Here is a 20,837-nt window from a genome sequence, read left to right as displayed (position 1 = left end):
CCTGCCCTCTCTCCCCGCGTCTCTCTCCCCGCGTCTCTCTCCCCGCGTCTCTCTCCCCGCGTCTCTCTCCCCGCGTCTCTCTCCCCGCGTCTCTCTCCCCGCGTCTCTCTCCCCGCGTCTCTCTCCCCGCGTCTCTCTCCCCGCGTCTCTCTCCCCGCGTCTCTCTCCCCGCGTCTCTCTCCCCGCGTCTCCCTCCCCGCGTCTCTCTCCCCACGTCTCTCTCCCCGTGTCTCTCTCCCCGCGTCTCTCTCCCCGCGCCTCTCTCCCCGCGTCTCCCTCCCCGCGTCTCTCTCCCCACGTCTCTCTCCCCGTGTCTCTCTCCCCGCATCTCTCCCCGTGTCTCTCTCCCCGTGTCTCTCTCCCCCCGCCTCTCTCCCCGCGTCTCTCTCCCCGCGTCTCTCTCCCCGCGTCTCTCTCCCCGTGTCTCTCTCCCCGCGTCTCTCTCCCCGCGTTACCTGTGCGGAGCGTGTGTCCCTGTCTCGAACTCGCTCCTTGACGAGGCGGATGAGGGAGGTGATGTTGTAGAACTCTGCCTCCTCCAGAACGCCTGCAGCGCACGCACACAAAGACAAAGGTCCCCCGTGTAGCCTCGACAGACTGTTGGGACAAGTGCTGTCAGCGGGTAGCACCTATGAAGGCCCGCACTACGGTACACGAGAGGGTGGGTGGGCAGCACCACGCCCTTAATGATCGTGAGCAGCGGGTCAGGGACTCCGAAAGCACGAAGAACAACCCAGAGCCCAGGCCTACTGATGGTATCATAGGCCTCGACCAGGTCAATAAAGCAGAGATGTAGGTCTTGTTGGAATTCCCTACACCTCTGCTGTAGCAGGCAGACGGACAGAAAATATGGCATCTGTGCAGGACCGCCCTTTCCTGAAACCGCATTGGGGCTCCGCAAGCCTCTCCTCAGCGTGCCTAGCAAGGCGATGTTGAATAATCCTTGCCAGGACCTTTCCCGGCACACTGAGGAGTGAGATGCCCCTGTAGTTGTTACAGTCTGTGCGGTCCCCCTTCTTAAAGAGGGGGACCACAAGGGCATCCTTCCAATCCTGCAGAACCCGTCCAGTGGCCCAGACTGTTGTTATGATGTTGTGTAGGGCAGTCTGTGTACAAACGCCACCCTCCCTCAGGATTTCGCTTGGGAGATCATCTCTGCCCGGTGCCTTTCCTGGTCTCAGACTCTGAATCACCTTCTGTGCTTCCTCAACAAATGGTACCACAGCCAGCCACTCACACACTCACAAACACCCACCCACAAACTCACCCACCCACTCACTCACCCACCCACTCACTCACTCACCCACTCACCCACTCACCCACTCACCCACTCACTCACTCACCCACTCACTCACTCACCCACTCACCCACCCACTCACCCACCCACCCACTCACCCACCCACTCACCCACTCACCCACTCACTCACCCACTTACCCACCCACCCACTCACCTATCCAATAACTCACTCACTCACCCACCCCCCCACTCATCCACTCAATCACGCAAGACACTCACTCACCCACCCACTCACTCACTCACCCACCCACTCACCCACCCACCCACCCACCCACCCACTCACTCACTCACCCACTCACTTACCCACTCACCCACCCACTCACTCACCCACCCACTCACTCACCCACCCACCCACCCACTCACTCACCGACCCACTCACTCACTCACCCACTCACCCACTCACTCACTCACTCACCCACTCACTCACCCACTCACCCACCCACTCACCCACCCACTCACCCACCCACCCACCCACTCACCCACCCACCCACTCACTCACCCACTTACCCACCCACCCACTCACCTATCCAATAACTCACTCACTCACCCACCCCCCCACTCATCCACTCAATCACGCAAGACACTCACTCACCCACCCACTCACTCACTCACCCACCCACTCACCCACCCACCCACCCACTCACTCACTCACCCACTCACTTACCCACTCACCCACCCACTCACTCACCCACCCACTCACTCACCCACCCACCCACCCACTCACTCACCGACCCACTCACTCACTCACTCACCCACTCACCCACCCACTCACTCACCCACCCACTCACCCACCCACCCACTCACTCACCCACCCACTCACTCACCAACCCACTCACTCACCCACTCACCCACTCACCCACCCACTTATCCAATAACTCACTCACCCACCCCCCACTTATCCACTCAATCACGCAGACACTCACTCTCACACCCACCCACTCACTCACCCACTCACTCATTCACTCACCAACTAACTCATTCACTCACCCACCCACCCACTCACCCACCCACCCACTCACTCACTCACTCACCCACCCACCCACCCACCCACTCACTCACCAACCCACCCACTCACCAACCCACTCACCCACCCACCCACTTACCCACCCACTCACCCACCCACCCACTCACTCACTCACCCACTCACTCACCCACCCACTCACTCATTCACTCACCAACTAACTCACTCATCCACTCACCCACCCACCCACTCACTCACCCACCCACTCACTCACTCACTCACCCACTCACTCACTCACTCACCCACTCACCCACTCACCCACCCACTCACTCACTCACCCACCCACCCACTCACTCCCCCACTCACTCACCCACCCACTCACTCATTCACTCACCAACTAACTCACTCACCCACCCACTCACCCACCCACCCACTCACCCACCCACTCACCCACCCACCCACTCACCCACCCACTCACCCACCCACTCACCCACTCACTCACCCACTCACTCACCAACTAACTTACTCACCCACCCACTCACCCACCCACCCACCTACCCACTCACCCACCCACTCACCCACCCACTCACTCACCCACTCACTCACTCACCCACTCACCCACCCACTCACTCACCCACCCACTCACTCACTCATTCACTCACCAACTAACTCACTCACCCACCCACTCACCCACCCACCCACATACCCACTCACCCACCCACTCACCCACCTACTCACTCACTCACCCACCCACTCACTCACTCACCCACCCACTCACTCACTCACTCACTCACCCACCCACTCACTCACCCACCCACCCACCCACCCACTCACCCACCCACCCACTCACCCACCCACCCACCCACTCACCCACCCACCCACCCACCCACTCACCCACCCACCCACCCACTCACCCACCCACCCACCCACATACCCACTCACCCACCCACCCACATACCCACTCACCCACCCACTCACCCACTCACTCACTCGCACACTCACCCACCCACCCACTCACCCACCCACTCACCCACCCACTCACCCACCCACTCACCCACCCACCCACCCACTCACTCACCCACCCACTCACTCACTCACCCATTCACTCACTCACTCACCCACCCACTCACTCACTCATTCACCCACCCACTCACTCACCCACCCACTAACTCACTCACCCACCCACCCACCCACTCACTCACCCACCCACCCACTCACCCACCCACCCACTCACCCACCCACCCACCCACCCACCCACCCACCCACTCACCCACCCACCCACCCACCCACCCACCCACTCACTCACTCACTCACTCACTCACCCACCCACCCACCCACTCACTCACTACTCACTCACTCACCCACCCACTCACTCACTCACTCACCCACCCACCCACCCACTCACTCACACACCCACTCATTCATTCACTCACTCACCAACTAACTCACTCACCCACCCACTCACCCACCCACCTACTCACCCACCCACCCACTCACTCACCCACCCACCCACTCACTCACCCACCCACTCACTCATTCATTCACTCACCAACTAACTCACTCACCCACCCACTCACCCACCCACCCACTCATTCAACCACCCACCCACCCACTCATTCACCCACCCACCCACTCACCCACCCACCCACTCATTCACCCACTCACTCACTCACCCACTCACCCACCCACTCACCCACTCACTCACCCACCCACCCACCCACTCACTCACTCACCCACCCACCCACTCATTCACTCACTCACTCACCCACTCACTCACTCATTCACCCACCCACCCACCCCACCCACTCACTCACCCACCCACCCACTCACTCATTCACTCACTCACTCACTCACCCACTCATCCACTCACCCACTCACCCACCCACTCACCCACTCACCCACCCACTCACCCACTCACCCACCCACTCACCCACTCACCCACTCACTTATCCACTCACCCACTCACTCACTCATTCACCCACCCACCCACTCACTCACCCACTCACTCACCCACTCACTCATCCACTCACCCACTCACCCTCCTCGGCCAGCTCCTTGTCCATCACCAGCTTGCCATGCCTCAAGTAGTTGAGGACGGGACCAAAGTACGTGGGGTCTCTGTCAATGAGGAACGCCCCCGTCTCGTCCTGCACACTCACACACACACGCTCACTCATACACTCACACACACTCACTCACACACACTCACACACTCACACACACACGCTCACTCACTCACTAACACACTCACACACTAATACACTCACACACACACTCACTAACTCACTAACACACACGCTCACTCATACACTCACACACACGCTCACTCACTCACTAACACACACGCTCACTCACTCACTAACACACTCACTCACTAATACACTCACTCATACACTCACACACACACGCTCACTCATACACTAACACACACACACTCACTAACACACTCACTAACACACACGCTCACACACACACGCTCACTCACTAACACACACACTCACTCATACACACACTAACACACACACTCACACACACACGCTCACTCACTCACTAACACACACTCACTCATACACTCACTCACTCATACACTCACTCACTCATACACTCACTAACACGCTCACTCATACACTCACACACACGCTCACTCACACACTCACTCACTCACTCATACACTCACTCACTCATACACTCACTAACACACACTCACTAACACACACACTCACTAACACACACTCACTAACACACACACTCACTAACACACACTCACTAACACACACACTCACTAACACACACTCACTAACACACACGCTCACTAACACACACACTCACTAACACACACGCTCACTCACTCACTAACACACACACTCACTAACACACACACTCACTAACACACACGCTCACTAACACACACACTCACTAACACACACACTCACTAACACACACGCTCACTAACACACACACTCACTAACACACTCACTCACTAACACACACACTCACTAACACACACACTCACTAACACACACGCTCACTAACACACTCACTCACTAACACACACACTCACTAACACACACGCTCACTAACACACACACTCACTAACACACTCACTCACTAACACACACACTCACTAACACACTCACTCACTAACACACTCACTCACTAACACACACGCTCACTAACACACACACTCACTAACACACACACTCACTAACACACACACTCACTAACACACACACTCACTAACACACACGCTCACTAACACACTCACTCACTAACACACACACTCACTAACACACACACTCACTAACACACACGCTCACTAACACACACACTCACTAACACACTCACTCACTAACACACACACTCACTAACACACACGCTCACTAACACACTCACTCACTAACACACACACTCACTAACACACTCACTCACTAACACACTCACTCACTAACACACACACTCACTAACACACACACTCACTAACACACACACTCACTAACACACACACTCACTAACACACACACTCACTAACACACTCACTCACTAACACACACGCTCACTAACACACTCACTCACTAACACACACGCTCACTAACACACTCACTCACTAACACACACGCTCACTAACACACTCACTCACTAACACACACACTCACTAACACACTCACTCACTAACACACTCACTCACTAACACACACACTCACTAACACACTCACTCACTAACACACACACTCACTAACACACACACTCACTAACACACACACTCACTAACACACACACTCACTAACACACACACTCACTAACACACACACTCACTAACACACACACACACTAACACACACACTCACTAACACACACACTCACTAACACACACACTCACTAACACACACGCTCACTAACACACACACTCACTAACACACACACTCACTAACACACACACTCACTAACACACACACTCACTAACACACTCACTCACTAACACACACACTCACTAACACACACGCTCACTAACACACACACTCACTAACACACACACTCACTAACACACACGCTCACTAACACACACGCTCACTAACACACACACTCACTAACACACACGCTCACTAACACACACACTCACTAACACACTCACTCACTAACACACACACTCACTAACACACACGCTCACTAACACACACACTCACTAACACACACACTCACTAACACACACGCTCACTAACACACACACTCACTAACACACACACTCACTAACACACACACTCACTAACACACTCACTCACTAACACACACACTCACTAACACACACGCTCACTAACACACACACTCACTAACACACACACTCACTAACACACACGCTCACTAACACACACACTCACTAACACACACACTCACTAACACACACACTCACTAACACACACACTCACTAACACACACACTCACTAACACACACACTCACTAACACACACACTCACTAACACACACACTCACTAACACACACGCTCACTAACACACACACTCACTAACACACACACTCACTAATACACACACTCACTAACACACACACTCACTAACACACACACTCACTAACACACACACTCACTAACACACACACTCACTAACACACACACTCACTAACACACTCACTCACTAACACACACACTCACTAACACACACACACGCTCACTAACACACACACTCACTAACACACACGCTCACTAACACACACACTCACTAACACACACACTCACTAACACACACACACGCTCACTAACACACACTCATACACTAACACACACACTCACTAACACACACACTCACTAACACACACGCTCACTAACACACTCACTCACTAACACACACACTCACTAACACACACACTCATACACTAACACTCACTCACTAACACACACACACACGCTCACTCACTAACTAACACACACACTCACTCACTAATACACACACACACGCTCACTCACTCACTAACACACACACTCACTAACACACACACTCACTAACACACTCACTCACTAACACACACACTCACTAACACACACACTCACTAACACACACACTCACTAACACACTCACTCACTAACACACTCACTCACTAACACACACACTCACTAACACACACACTCACTAACACACACACTCACTAACACACACACTCACTAACACACACACTCACTAACACACACACTCACTAACACACACACTAACTAACACACACACTCACTCACTAATACACACACTCACTAACACACACACTCACTAACACACACACTCACTAACACACACGCTCACTAACACACACACTCATACACTAACACTCACTCACTCATACACTCACTAACACACACACACTCACTAACACACACTCATACACTAACACACACACTCACTAACACACACTCATACACTAACACACACACTCACTAACACACACACTCACTAACACACACACTCATACACTAACACACACACTCACTAATACACTCACTAACACACACACTCACTAACACACACACTCATACACTAACACACACACTCACTAATACACTCACTAACACACACACTCACTAACACACACACTCATACACTAACACACACACTCACTAATACACTCACTAACACACACACTCACTAACACACACACTCATACACTAACACTCACTCACTCATACACTCACTAACACACACACACTCACTAACACACACTCATACACTAACACACACACTCACTAACACACACACTCACTAACACACACACTCATACACTAACACACACACTCACTCACTAACACACACACTCACTAACACACTAACTAACACACACACACTCACTCATACACTCACTAACACACACACACTCACTAACACACTCACTCATACACTAACACACACACTCACTAACACACTAACACACTAACTAACACACACACTCACTCACTCAGCCACTCACTCACTCATACACTCACTCACACACTCATACACTCACTCATACACTCACTCACTCATACACTCACTCACTCATACACTCACTCACACACTCATACACTCACTCACACACTCACTCACTCAGCCACTCACTCACTCATACACTAACACACACACTCACTAATACACTCACTAACACACACACTCACTAACACACACACTCATACACTAACACTCACTCACTAACACACACACTCACTCACTAACACACACACTCACTAACACACACACTCACTAATACACTCACTAACACACACACTCACTAACACACACACTCACTCATACACTAACTCATACTCACTCACTTATACACTAATAGATACATACACTCACTCATACACTCACTAACACATACATACACTCACTCACACTCACTCGCACACTCATTCATACCAAAACTCGCCATTCATTACTAAGTGGCAATGTCATCACCACAGCGCCTGTGCCAGGCTAAGTGCACAAGTGACGTGAAGTGTAGAACGCCTGCTGACAAGAGGTCACAGGACAGACCCTACAGGTGCCACGGGTTGGCTGACTGGTAAATGCACCACCCGTGCCCCCTACTGTGCCAACTCTCTAACTGCCCAGTAGCCTCAAGGTGCACCTAGCCTGGCACTGCCCAGTAGCAACGTCCTTCACGAGCCTCCATCCTCCACCAGGGGCCGATCTTGACACCGCCGGTAAACCGGTCTTCGGCAAGTCCACTCAGCTCCACATCCTCCTCCTGTATCGCATCTCTTCCCTAGCCCGTGTCACTCACTCAGCCACTCACTCACTCAATCACTCACTCAATCACCCACTCACTCACTCAGCCACTCACTCACTCAATCATTCACTCACTCAGCCACTCACTCACTCACTCAATCACCCACTCACTCACTCAGCCACTCACTCACTCACTCAATCATTCACTCACTCAGCCACTCACTCACTCACTCAATCACCCACTCACCACTCACTCACCTACTCAATCATTCACTCACTCACTCAGCCACTCACTCACTCAATCACCCACTCACTCATTCAGCCACTCACTCATTCAGCCACTCACTCAGCCACTCACTCACTCACTCAATCACCCACTCACTCAATCACCCACTCACTCACTCATTCACTCACTCACTCACCCACTCACTCACTCAGCCACTCACCCACCCACTCACACAATCACCCACCAGCTCCATCTAAAGCCCGTACCTCACCCTCACCACACTGCACACTCACCTCACTCTCACCACACCCTCACCACCCTCACTCTCACCACACCATCACCTCACTCTCACCACACCTTCACCACCCTCACTCTCACTACACCTCACCCTCACCACACCCTCACCTCACTCTCACCACACCGCATCTCACCCTCACCACTCCCTCACCATCACCACAACGCACTCTAACCTCACTCTCACCACACCTCACCCTCACCACACCCTCACCCTCACCACACCTCACCTCACCATCACCACAACGCACCTCACCAAAGCAGCCAACCGCACCAACTCACGGACACACACGCACTCATTTCCACAGTCCAATTAGCCGGACAACCGTTACGTTGTAACTCGCCCCGACGCCCACTTTATTGAGGGTAAATCACCAAAAACATTGATAACCACCGCACCCCCCCCCCCCCTAAGGCCTACCCGTCCCTACCGATTTACCCTCACCTGCCCGGGCAGGGCAAACTAGGCAAGACCGGTGTATAACCACACACCCCGCAGCAATTGACCTTATCCGAGTCCAGATCGGGATCGTCTTGGCAGAGTCTGTAGAGGAACGACTTGGGGTCCCGGCACAACGTCTGTTTCGTGGTGACGAACAACGTCCCGCCAACGTTGAGGCGGACCCAAGGAGACGGAGGAGACGCCGCCATTTTTTTGAGTGCTGAGGTGGGTGGGGGGGAGTGGGGTGGGGGGGGGACTTGGCTTCTACTTCCGGTCGGCGACTTCCGCTTCCGGAAGATGCAGAGAGCAGGTGGGGGCGGGAAACAGGCGGTAGATATCTTCCGGAAGAGGTAGAGAGAAGGGGGAGGTTAAAAACGGGCGGTAGATAGCTTCCGGAAGAGGCAGAAAAACGGGGTAGGTTAAAAAAAACGGGCGGTAGATATCTTCCGGAAGAGGCAGAGAGACGGGGTAGGTTAAAAAAAGGCGGTAGATATCTTCCGGAAGAAGTAGAGAGACGGGGTAGGTTAAAAAACGGGCAGTAGATATCTTCCGGAAGAGGTAGAGAGACGGAAGTAGGTTAAAAACAGCCGGTAGATATCTTCCAGAAGAGGTAGAGACGGGGTAGGTTAAAAGAAACAGGCGGTAGATATCTTCCGGAAGAGGTAGAGAGACGGGGTAGGTTAAAAACAGCCGGTAGATATCTTCCGGAAGAAGCAGAGAGACGGGGTAGGTTAAAAACGGGCGGTAGATATCTTCCGGAAGAGGTAGAGAGACGGGGTAGGTATTATTTGTTTCTTTCGGTTAAGTCACGTCTAAAGATAAAATAATAAATTAAATTAAATAATAGAATACGACGTTTCGATTGCAACACAAGCAATCATCATCAGGTATAATGAAATAGCGACATAAAATCTAACCAGAAAACTATAGACAGACATATTAGCAGACAGATATCACCAAGATACATACATAGCGAGAGCAACACATGTAACAGAGAGGGGTGATCGTCTCTGTGTGGTGGCCTTAAATAGACAGAGGGGGGGGCGGAGGCAGAGAGAGGGAGGAGGGTTAGAGAAAAAATTAGCATATCAATGAGTGGTCAACAGACGTGGTGCTGCGAATGCGATGGCACGGCAAGCAAGCCTGAAAATCAGGAGAAGGACACACTAAAATTAAATAACCTAGTAAAATATCGAAATGTAATGTAATACAACACAGAGGGTCGGTCAACACACAATTAACGCATAGCCTGGTTGACACAGGCAGAGAAAACAAATCGCCAGAGAGAGAGAAAAAAGATAAGCTTAAAACTTCCCCGTAGAAGTGGTTCAATCTTAATTTTAGAACTTTCGTGACTGCAGGAATTATTATTTGTTTCTTTCGGTTAAGTCACGTCTAAAGATAAAATAATAAATTAAAATTTTTCTCTAACCCTCCTCCCTCTCTCTGCCTCCGCCCCCCCCCCCTCTGTCTATTTAAGGCCACCACACAGAGACGATCACCCCTCTCTGTTACCTGTGTTGCTCTCGCTATGTATGTATCTTGGTGATATATGTCTGCTAATATGTCTGTCTATAGTTTTCTGGTTAGATTTTATGTCGCTATTTCATTATACCTGATGATGATTGCTTGTGTTGCAATCGAAACGTCGTATTCTATTATTTAATTTAATTTATTATTTTATCTTTAGACGTGACTTAACCGAAAGAAATAAATAATAATTCCTGCAGTCACGAAAGTTCTAAAATTAAGACGGGGTAGGTTAAAAACGGCCGGTAGATATCTTCCGGAAGAAGTAGAGAGACGGGGTAGGTTAAAAACGGGCGGTAGATATCTTCCGGAAGAGGCAGAGAGACGGTGGTAGGTTAAAAAAAAACAGGCGGTAGATATCTTCCGGAAGAGGCAGAAAAACGGGGTAGGTTAAAAAAAACGGGCAGTAGATATCTTCCGGAAGAGGCAGAGAGACGGGGTAGGTTCAAAGAAACAGGCGGTAGATATCTTCCGGAAGAGGTAGAGAGAAGGGGTAGGTTAAAAGAAACGGGCGGTAGATATCTTCCGGAGGAGGCAGCGATCTTCCGGAAGATGGTAGATATCTTCCGGAAGACGGCAGTCTCACACAAAAACAAACGGAAGACATCTTCCGGAAGATGTCAAACGGCTTCCGGACGTCGTCACTTAAAACAAATAAATAAATAAAATCCCCGCCACGCCATTGGTCGCCCGCGAAGCTCCTCCCCTTCCCCGACCCGCCTCACGTGACCGATCGCCAGCCAATCGCTGAGCTCCCCACCCCCCCCCCCCAACACCCACGGCGCTGTCGTTCCAGGCGGTCTTCGCAACCTTCGCAGGCCGATTTCATTAATCGATCGATTAATTATCGGTTCTTATTTGTTTCTGTTCGATCGAATCGTCATGTCGGCCGTCGCCGCCGGTCGCCTGGGGCTTCTGACGAGAGCGGCTCGAGCGTTGGTGACGAAAAACTGCGCCTACAGCGTCAGGTGAGACACCCCGGGGGGTGTTCAGGCCGAAGCCTCGGGCTCGCCTGAATTGCCTGCGGGGATCGAGCCCACCGGGCCCGGCGGGGGCTGAAGGGCGAAGTCGGCGGTTGCGATTCGCGGCCGACTCGAGAAGAAACAAACGGCGTCCGGGTTTCTGCGCGCGTGTGGGAGGGTCTGCGGGCCTCTGTGTGTGCGCGTCTGTGTGAGTGTGAGTCTGTGTTTTTGTGTGTGTGTGTGAGTCTGTGTGTGTGAGTCTGTGTGTGTGTGAGTCTGTGTGTGTGTGTGAGTCTGTGTGTGTGTGTGAGTCTGTGTGTGTGTGTGAGTCTGTGTGTGTGTGAGTCTGTGTGTGTGTGAGTCTGTGTGTGTGTGTGAGTCTGTGTGTGTGTGAGTCTGTGTGTGTGTGTGAGTCTGTGTGTGTGTGTGAGTCTGTGTGTGTGAGTCTGTGTGTGTGTGTGTGTTTAAGACTGTGACTCATGCAGCTGCAATGGCTGCTTTGGGTACGCGGTCCAGACCTCCCCGGGAACCCTGGCTGACGGAGGAGGTGTTCAGGTTAATTGAGAAAAAGCGACAGGCCCACTCTCATCGCCTACAGCATCCCACGTCAGAGAATGAGGAGGTTTACCGCAGCCTTCGCTCGGAGGTTCGGAGAGCCGTAAGGCGCTGTAAGGATGGGTGGTGGTCGCGGGTTGCTGAGGAGATGGAGTCTGCCTCAGTGGCCCGCGATCACAAATCACTATTTAACTCCATCAAAAAAGTAACCTGCAGCGCCACACCTATTACCATCATTAGAGGAAAAAACGGTGATCCAATCTCCGACCCCCAGGAACAGGTTTGCAGATTTGCTGAGCATTTCTGTGAGGTCCTGGGGGAGGGAAAATCTCTCAGCCAGGAAAACATCATGGCACAAAGTGGGGATAACCCTGCTGAGGCTGCGGTGCCTCAAATATTGGAAGAGGTCACCCCCTGTGAGTGGCTGGCTGAGGTACCGGCTGTTGAGGAAGTACTGAGGGCGATCCGGAGTCTGAGACCAGGGAAGGCACCGGGCAGAGATGATCTCCCAGGCGAAATGCTGAGGGAGGGTGGCGTTTGTGCACAGACTGCCCTATATGACATCATAACAACAGTCTGGACCACTGGACGGGTTCCGCAGGACTGGAAGGATGCCCTGGTGGTCCCCCTCTTTAAGAAGGGGGACCGCACAGACTGTAACAACTACAGGGGCATCTCACTCCTCAGTGTGCCGGGTAAGGTCCTGGCAAGGATTATTCAACATCGCCTTGCTAGGCATGCTGAGGAGAGGCTTGCGGAGCCCCAATGTGGTTTCAGGAAAGGGCGGTCCTGCACAGATGCCATATTTTCTGTCCGTCTGCTACAGCAGAGGTGTAGGGAATTCCAACAAGACCTACAACTCTGCTTTATTGACCTGGTCAAGGCCTATGATACCATCAGTAGGACTGGGCTCTGGGTTGTTCTTCGTGCTTTCGGAGTCCCTGACCCTCTGCTCACGATCATTAAGGACCTTCATGATGGTGAGCGGGCCCGGGTAAAACTACGTGGCCGGGAGTCGGAGCCTTTCCCTGTACACCTTGGGGTGCGACAAGGATGTCCTCTGGCTCCCACATTATTTAACATCTATTTCGACTGCGTAGTTCGTGAAGCCTTCAATAGCTGTACCGGGGGAATTACCATTTGGTACAGATATAATGGGAGGCTGATCGACGCCCGGGTGCGATCAAGGGATGGCTCCCTATTGGTCAACCACGTTATGTATGCCGATGATTTGGTAATAGCTGCTCATTCAGAAGAGGAGTTGGAGACGCTGCTGCTGAGACTGGAGTGTGCCACTAAGAGGTGGGGCCTTACCATCAGCCCCACCAAAACTAAGCACCTGCCTGGGTATTTTGTACCATCGGGCACTCCGCCCCCACAACTCCCAATCGGTGATGGGGCAGTTGTGGAGAGAGTAGAGAGTTTCCCATACCTGGGCAGTGTGCTCATGACCGGCTCCAGTTTATCAGCAGAGGTCTCACTCCGAATCAGTCGAGCGGCAATATCTTTTCATTGGTTGCGTAACGCTGTGTGGAAGCTACCTGGTCTGTCGCTCCGCACGAAGCTTCAGGTCTTCTCGGCCACGGTCATTCCCTCCCTTCTCTACGCTTGCGAAACGTGGACCCCCCTAGTGGAGCATCTTCGCCGGTTGGAAACATTTAGGCTGGCCTGCCTACGATCCATCCTGGGTTTAACCAGGCTGGATTGTGTGAGGAGCTCACAAGTCCTTGAAAGATCTGGGCAAAGTCCCATCAGTGAGCTCCTCCGGCAGGCAAGGCTGCGTTGGCTGGGTCATGTAGCCCGCATGCCCAGCCACCGCATGCCTAAACAGCTTTTGTTCGGCCGGATCGAGGGGGCTAAACGGGCGCGGCACGGGCTAGAGAAGAGATGGAGTGATGTGGTACAGGAGGACGTGGAGCTGAGTGGACTTGCCGATGACTGGTACCAGCGGTGTCAAGATCGGCCTCAGTGGAGGAGGCTCGTGAAGGACGCTACTGGGCAGTTGGAGGCAGTCGCCCTCCAACAACAACGGAGGGCGGAGGAGCGACGCTCACAACAACGAGCGGAGCGCCGGGTGGCTAAAGCACAGCAAGTTGGCACAGTAGGGGGCACAGGTGGTGCATCAGCCAGTCATCTCGGTCATCTCGGTCAGTCGACCCGTGGCACCTGGGTCTGCCCCGTGACCTCCTGCCAGCGGGCGTTCGACACTTCACGTGGCCTCAAGGTGCACATGGCCTGGCACAAGCGTCGTGGTGACGTCACCGCCACTTAGTGGCGAATGGCGGTTGTTGTTGTTGTTGTGTGTGTGTGAGAGTCTGTGTGTCTGTGTGTGAGTCTCTGTGTGTGTGTGAGTCTGTGTGTGTGTGAGTCTGTGTGTGTGTGAGAGTCTGTGTGTGTGAGTCTGTGTGTGTGTGTGAGTCTGTGTGTCTGTTTCTTTGTGTGTGAGTCTGTGAGTCTGTTTGTGAGTCTGTGTGTTTGTGTGTCTATGTGCGTGTATCTATGTGTGTGTGTGTGAGTCTGTGTGTGTGTGTGAGAGTCTGTGTGTGAGAGTCTGTGTGTGTGTGAGTCTGTGTGTCTTGTGTCTTTGTGTGTGAGTCTGTGTGTTTGTGTGTCTATGTGCGTGTATCTATGTGTGTGTGTGTGTGAGTGTGTGAGTGTGTGTGTGTGAGTCTGTGTGTGTGTGTCTATGTGCGTGTATCTATGTGTGTGTGTCTGTGTGTGTGTGTCTGTGTGTGTGAGTCTGTGTATGTGTCTGAGTCTGTGTGTGTGTGTGAGTCTGTGTGTGTGTGTGAGTGTGTGTGTGTGTGAGAGTCTGTGTGTGTGTGTCTATGTGCGTGTATCTATGTGTGTGTGTGTCTGTGTGTGTGTGTCTGTGTGTGTGAGTCTGTGTGTGTGTCTGAGTCTGTGTGTGTGAGTCTGTGTGTGTGTGAGAGTCTGTGTGTGTGTCTATGTGCGTGTATCTGTGTTAGTCTGTGTGTGTGTCTATGTGTGTCTGTGTGTGTGAGTCTGTGCTTGTGTGTGAGTCTGTGTGTGTGAGTCTGTGTGTGTGTGTGAATCTGTGTGTCTGTGTCTTTGTGTGAGTTTTTGTGTGTGAGTCTGTGTGTGTGTGTGTGAGTCTGTGTGTATGTGTGTGTGTGAGTCTGTGTGTCTGTGTGTGTGTCTGTGTGTGTGAGTCTGTGCGTGTGTGTGAGTCTGTGTCTGTGTGTGTGAGTCTGTGTGTGTGTATGTGTGTCTATGTGCGTGTATCTATGTGTGTGTGTATCTGTGTGTGAGAGTCTGTGTGTGTGCGTGTGAGTCTGTGTGTGCGTGTGAGTCTGTGTGTGCGTGTGAGTCTGTGTGTGTGCGTGTGAGTCTGTGCGTGTGTGTGTGTCTGTGTGTGTGAGTCTGTGTGTGTGTGTGTGTGTGAGTCTATGTGCGTGTATCTATGTGTGTGTGTATCTGTGTGTGAGAGTCTGTGTGTGTGCGTGCGAGTCTCTGTGTGCGTGTGAGTCTGTGTGTGTGCGTGTGAGTCTGTGTGTCTATGTGCGTCTATCTATGTGTGTCTGTGTGTGAGAGTCTGTGTGCGAGCCTGTCTGTGTGTGTGCATGTGAGTGTCTCTGTGTGAGACTCTGTGTGAGACTGTGTGCGAGTCTGTGTGTGTGTCTCTATGTGTGAAGCTATCGGACGGTGTGAATCTGTTTGTGTGTCAGTGTCTCTGTGTGTGAGTCTATGGGACTGTGTGAGTCTATTGTGTGTGTGTCTGTGTCTCTGTGTGTGAGTCTGTGTCTCTGTGTGTATGTCTCTGTGTGCGAGTCTATGGGACTGTGTGAGTCTATTGTGTGTGTGTCTGTGTCTCTGTGTGTGAGTCTGTGTCTCTGTGTGTATGTCTCTGTGTGTGAGTTTGTGGGACTGTGAGTCTATTGTGTGTGAGTCTGTGTCTCTGTGTGTGAGTCTGTGTCTCTGTGTGTATGTCTCTGTGTGTGAGTCTATGGGACTGTGTGAGTCTATTGTGTGTGTGTCTGTGTCTCTGTGTGTGAGTCTGTGTCTCTGTGTGTATGTCTCTGTGTGTGAGTCTATGGGACTGTGTGAGTCTATTGTGTGTGTGTCTGTGTCTCTGTGTGTGAGTCTGTGTCTCTGTGTGTATGTCTCTGTGTGTGAGTCTATGGGACTGTGTGAGTCTATTGTGTGTGTGTCTGTGTCTCTGTGTGTGAGTCTGTGTCTCTGTGTGTATGTCTCTGTGTGTGTCTATGGGACTGTGTGAGTCTATTGTGTGTGTGTCTGTGTCTCTGTGTGTGAGTCTGTGTCTCTGTGTGTATGTCTCTGTGTGTGAGTTTGTGGGACTGTGTGAGTCTATTGTGTGTGTGTCTGTGTCTCTGTGTGTGAGTCTGTGTCTCTGTGTGTATGTCTCTGTGTGTGAGTCTATGGGACTGTGTGAGTCTATTGTGTGTGTGTCTGTGTCTCTGTGTGTGAGTCTGTGTCTCTGTGTGTATGTCTCTGTGTGTGAGTCTATGGGACTGTGTGAGTCTATTGTGTGTGAGTCTGTGTCTCTGTGTGTATGTCTCTGTGTGTGAGTTTGTGGGACTTTGAGTCTATTGTGTGTGAGTCTGTGTCTGTGTGTGTGTCTCTGTGTGTGAGTCTGAGACTGTGAGTCTGTCTCTATGTGTGAGTGTCTGTGTGTGTGAGTCTGTGTGCGTGTCTATTTGTGTGAGTCTGTGTGTGAGTGTGTCCACTTGTCTTTGTTTTGTGTTTGAGTCTATGGGTCCTCAGTATGAGTCTATGGGTCTCAGTATGAGTCTATGGGTCTCAGTATGAGTCTATGGGTCTCAGTATGAGTCTGTGGGTCTCAGTATGAGTCTATGGGTCTCAGTATGAGTCTATGGGTCTCAGTATGAGTCTGTGGGTCTCAGTATGAGTCTATGGGTCTCAGTATGAGTCTATGGGTCTCAGTATGAGTCTATGTGTCTCAGTATGAGTCTATGGGTCTCAGTATGAGTCTATGGGTCTCAGTATGAGTCTATGGGTCTCAGTATGAGTCTGTGGGTCTCAGTATGAGTCTATGGGTCTCAGTATGAGTCTATGGGTCTCAGTATGAGTCTATGGGTCTCAGTATGAGTCTATGGGTCTCAGTATGAGTCTATGGGTCTCAGTATGAGTCTATGGGTCTCAGTATGAGTCTATGGGTCTCAGTATGAGTCTATGGGTCTCAGTGTGAGTCTATGGGTCTCAGTGTGAGTCTATGGGTCTCAGTATGAGTCTATGGGTCTCAGTATGAGTCTGTGGGTCTCAGTATGAGTCTGTGGGTCTCAGTATGAGTCTATGGGTCTCAGTATGAGTCTGTGGGTCTCAGTATGAGTCTGTGGGTCTCAGTATGAGTCTATGGGTCTCAGTATGAGTCTGTGGGTCTCAGTATGAGTCTGTGGGTCTCAGTATGAGTCTGTGGGTCTCAGTATGAGTCTATGGGTCTCAGTATGAGTCTATGGGTCTCAGTATGAGTCTATGGGTCTCAGTATGAGTCTATGGGTCTCAGTATGAGTCTATGGGTCTCAGTATGAGTCTATGGGTCTCAGTATGAGTCTATGGGTCTCAGTATGAGTCTATGGGTCTCAGTATGAGACTATGGGTCTCAGTATGAGTCTATGGGTCTCAGTATGAGTCTATGGGTCTCAGTATGAGTCTATGGGTCTCAGTGTGAGTCTATGGGTCTCAGTGTGAGTCTATGGGTCTCAGTGTGAGTCTATGGGTCTCAGTATGAGTCTATGGGTCTCAGTATGAGTCTATGGGTCTCAGTATGAGTCTATGGGTCTCAGTTTGAGTCTATGGGTCTCAGTTTGAGTCTGTGGGTCTGTTACTCTGTGGGTCTGCGTCTGTATGAGTCAATAGGACTGTGTGAGTTTGTCTCTGTGTGAATCTGTGTCTCTGTGTGAGTCTGTGTCTCTGTGTGTGAATATGTCTCTGTGTGAGTCTGTGTGTCTCTTTGTGAGTCTGTGTGTGTCTCTGTGTGAGTCTGTGTGTCTCTGTCCGTGTCTGTGTGTCTCTGTGTGAGTCTGTGGGTCTCTGTGTGTCTCTGTGTGTGTATCTGAGTCTCTGTGTGAGTCTGTGTGTCTCTGTGTGTGTCTCTGTGTGAGTCTGTGTGTCTCTGTGTGAATCTGTGGGTCTCTGTGTGAGTCTGTGTGTCTCTGTGCGTGTCTGTGTGTCTCTGTGTGAGTCTGTGTGTCTCTGTGTGAGTCTGTGGGTCTCTGTGTGAGTCTGTGAGTCTGTGTCTCTGAGTCTCTGTGAGTCTCTGTGTGAATCTGTGTGTCTCTGTGTGAGTCTGTGTGTCTCTGTGTGAGTCTGTGTGTCTCTGTGTGTGTCTGTGTGTCTCTGTGTGTGTCTCTGTGTGTGTCTCTGTGTGAGTCTATGTGTGTCTGTGTGTCTCTGTGTGTGTCTCTGTGTGTGTCTCTGAGTCTCTGTGTGAGTCTGTGTGTCTCTGTGTGTGTCTGTGTGTCTCTGTCTGTGTCTCTGAGTCTCTGTGAGTCTCTGTGTGAATCTGTGTGTCTCTGTGTGAGTCTGTGTGTCTCTGTGTGTGTCTCTGTGTGTGTCTTTGTGTCTCTGTGTGTGTCTCTGTGTGAGTCTGTGTGTGTCTGTGTGTCTCTGTGTGTGTCTCTGTGTGTGTCTCTGAGTCTCTGTGTGAGTCTGTGTGTCTCTGTGTGTGTCTGTGTGTCTCTGTGTGTGTCTCTGAGTCTCTGTGTGTGTCTCTGAGTCTCTGTGTGTGTCTGTGTGTCTCTGTGTGTGTCTCTGTGTGTCTCTGTGAGTCTGTGTGAGTCTGTGTGAGTCTGTGTGTGTCTGTGTGAGTCTGTGTGTGTCTCTGTGTGTGTCTCTGTGTGTCTCTGTGTGTCTCTGTGTGAGTCTGTGTGAGTCTGTGTGAGTCTGTGGGACCGATTGAGACACAGACGGAGTATTAACTCCCCCTACTCCCTCCCCTCCCTCCCTCCCTCTCCTCCCTCGCCTCTCTCCCCTCCCTCCCCTCCCTCCCCTCCCTCCCCTCCCTCCCCTCCCTCCCCTCCCTCCCCTCCCTCCCCTCCCTCCCCTCCCTCCCCTCTCTCCCCTCTCCTCTCTCCCTCTCTCCCTCTCCTCCCTCCCCTCCCCTCCCTCCCCTCTCTCCCCTCTCTCCCCTCCCTCCCCTCTCTCCCCTCTCTCCCTCTCCTCCCTCCCTCCCCTCCCCTCCCTCGCCTCTCTCCCCTCCCTCCCCTCTCTCCCCTCCCTCTCCTCCCTCTCCTCCCTCTCCTCCCTCCCTCCCCGCCCTCTCCTCCCTCCCTCTCTCCCCTCCCCTCCCTCCCCTCTCTCCCCTCCCTCCCCTCTCTCCCCTCCCTCTCCTCCCTCCCCTCCCCTCCCTCGCCCGCCTCTCTCCCCTCTCTCCCCTCCCTCTCATCCCCCCTCCCTCCCCCCTGCAAGGCGTTACCAGCGCAGCCTCCACACGGCAGTGGCTGACGGGTCACAGCGAGGAGTGAGCGGCCGACGAGTCGCCACCACCACCACCGCACCGATCACCACCATCACCACCACCACCGCACCGATCACCGCCATCACCACCACCACCGCACCGCTCACCACCACCACCGCCACACCGTTCACGACCTCCACCACCACACCGATCACCACCACACCGCTCTCCACCACCACCAACACCACCCGCCAACACCACCACACCACTCACCGCCACCAACACACCGCTCACCGCCACCACCACACCCCTCACCGCGCCCGACGACGCTCCGATGGCGTTCCTGAGCGGGCCCGGTGCCCCCGTCCGTTGGTCCGTGGCCAGGAGCTTCGGCCACGGACAGGAGCAGCCGCTGTGGCGCGCGGCGCTGCTCAGCGGGGCCATGGCGGCACTGCTGCTGTGGTGCGCCCTG

General features: G+C 52.5%; 1 protein-coding gene across 1 annotated transcript in view; it reads right to left on the bottom strand.

Moving 5' to 3' along the window:
* Window positions 1-10,149, bottom strand: part of LOC144955724 (BTB/POZ domain-containing protein KCTD5-like) — a 22,707-nt gene extending 12,558 nt beyond the window's left edge. The window contains 3 exon segments of the mRNA XM_078885867.1: window positions 456-547; window positions 4,297-4,405; window positions 9,985-10,149. Coding sequence (XP_078741993.1) covers window positions 456-547; window positions 4,297-4,405; window positions 9,985-10,128 — 345 coding nt within the window. The 5' untranslated portion in view covers window positions 10,129-10,149.
* Window positions 10,150-20,837: the final 10,688 nt, after the last annotated feature.

Source organism: Lampetra fluviatilis, unplaced genomic scaffold (assembly GCF_964198595.1).
Source record: "Lampetra fluviatilis unplaced genomic scaffold, kcLamFluv1.1 SCAFFOLD_253, whole genome shotgun sequence".
Lineage (NCBI taxonomy): Eukaryota > Metazoa > Chordata > Hyperoartia > Petromyzontiformes > Petromyzontidae > Lampetra > Lampetra fluviatilis.
This window is presented reverse-complemented; position numbering and strand designations above follow the sequence as displayed.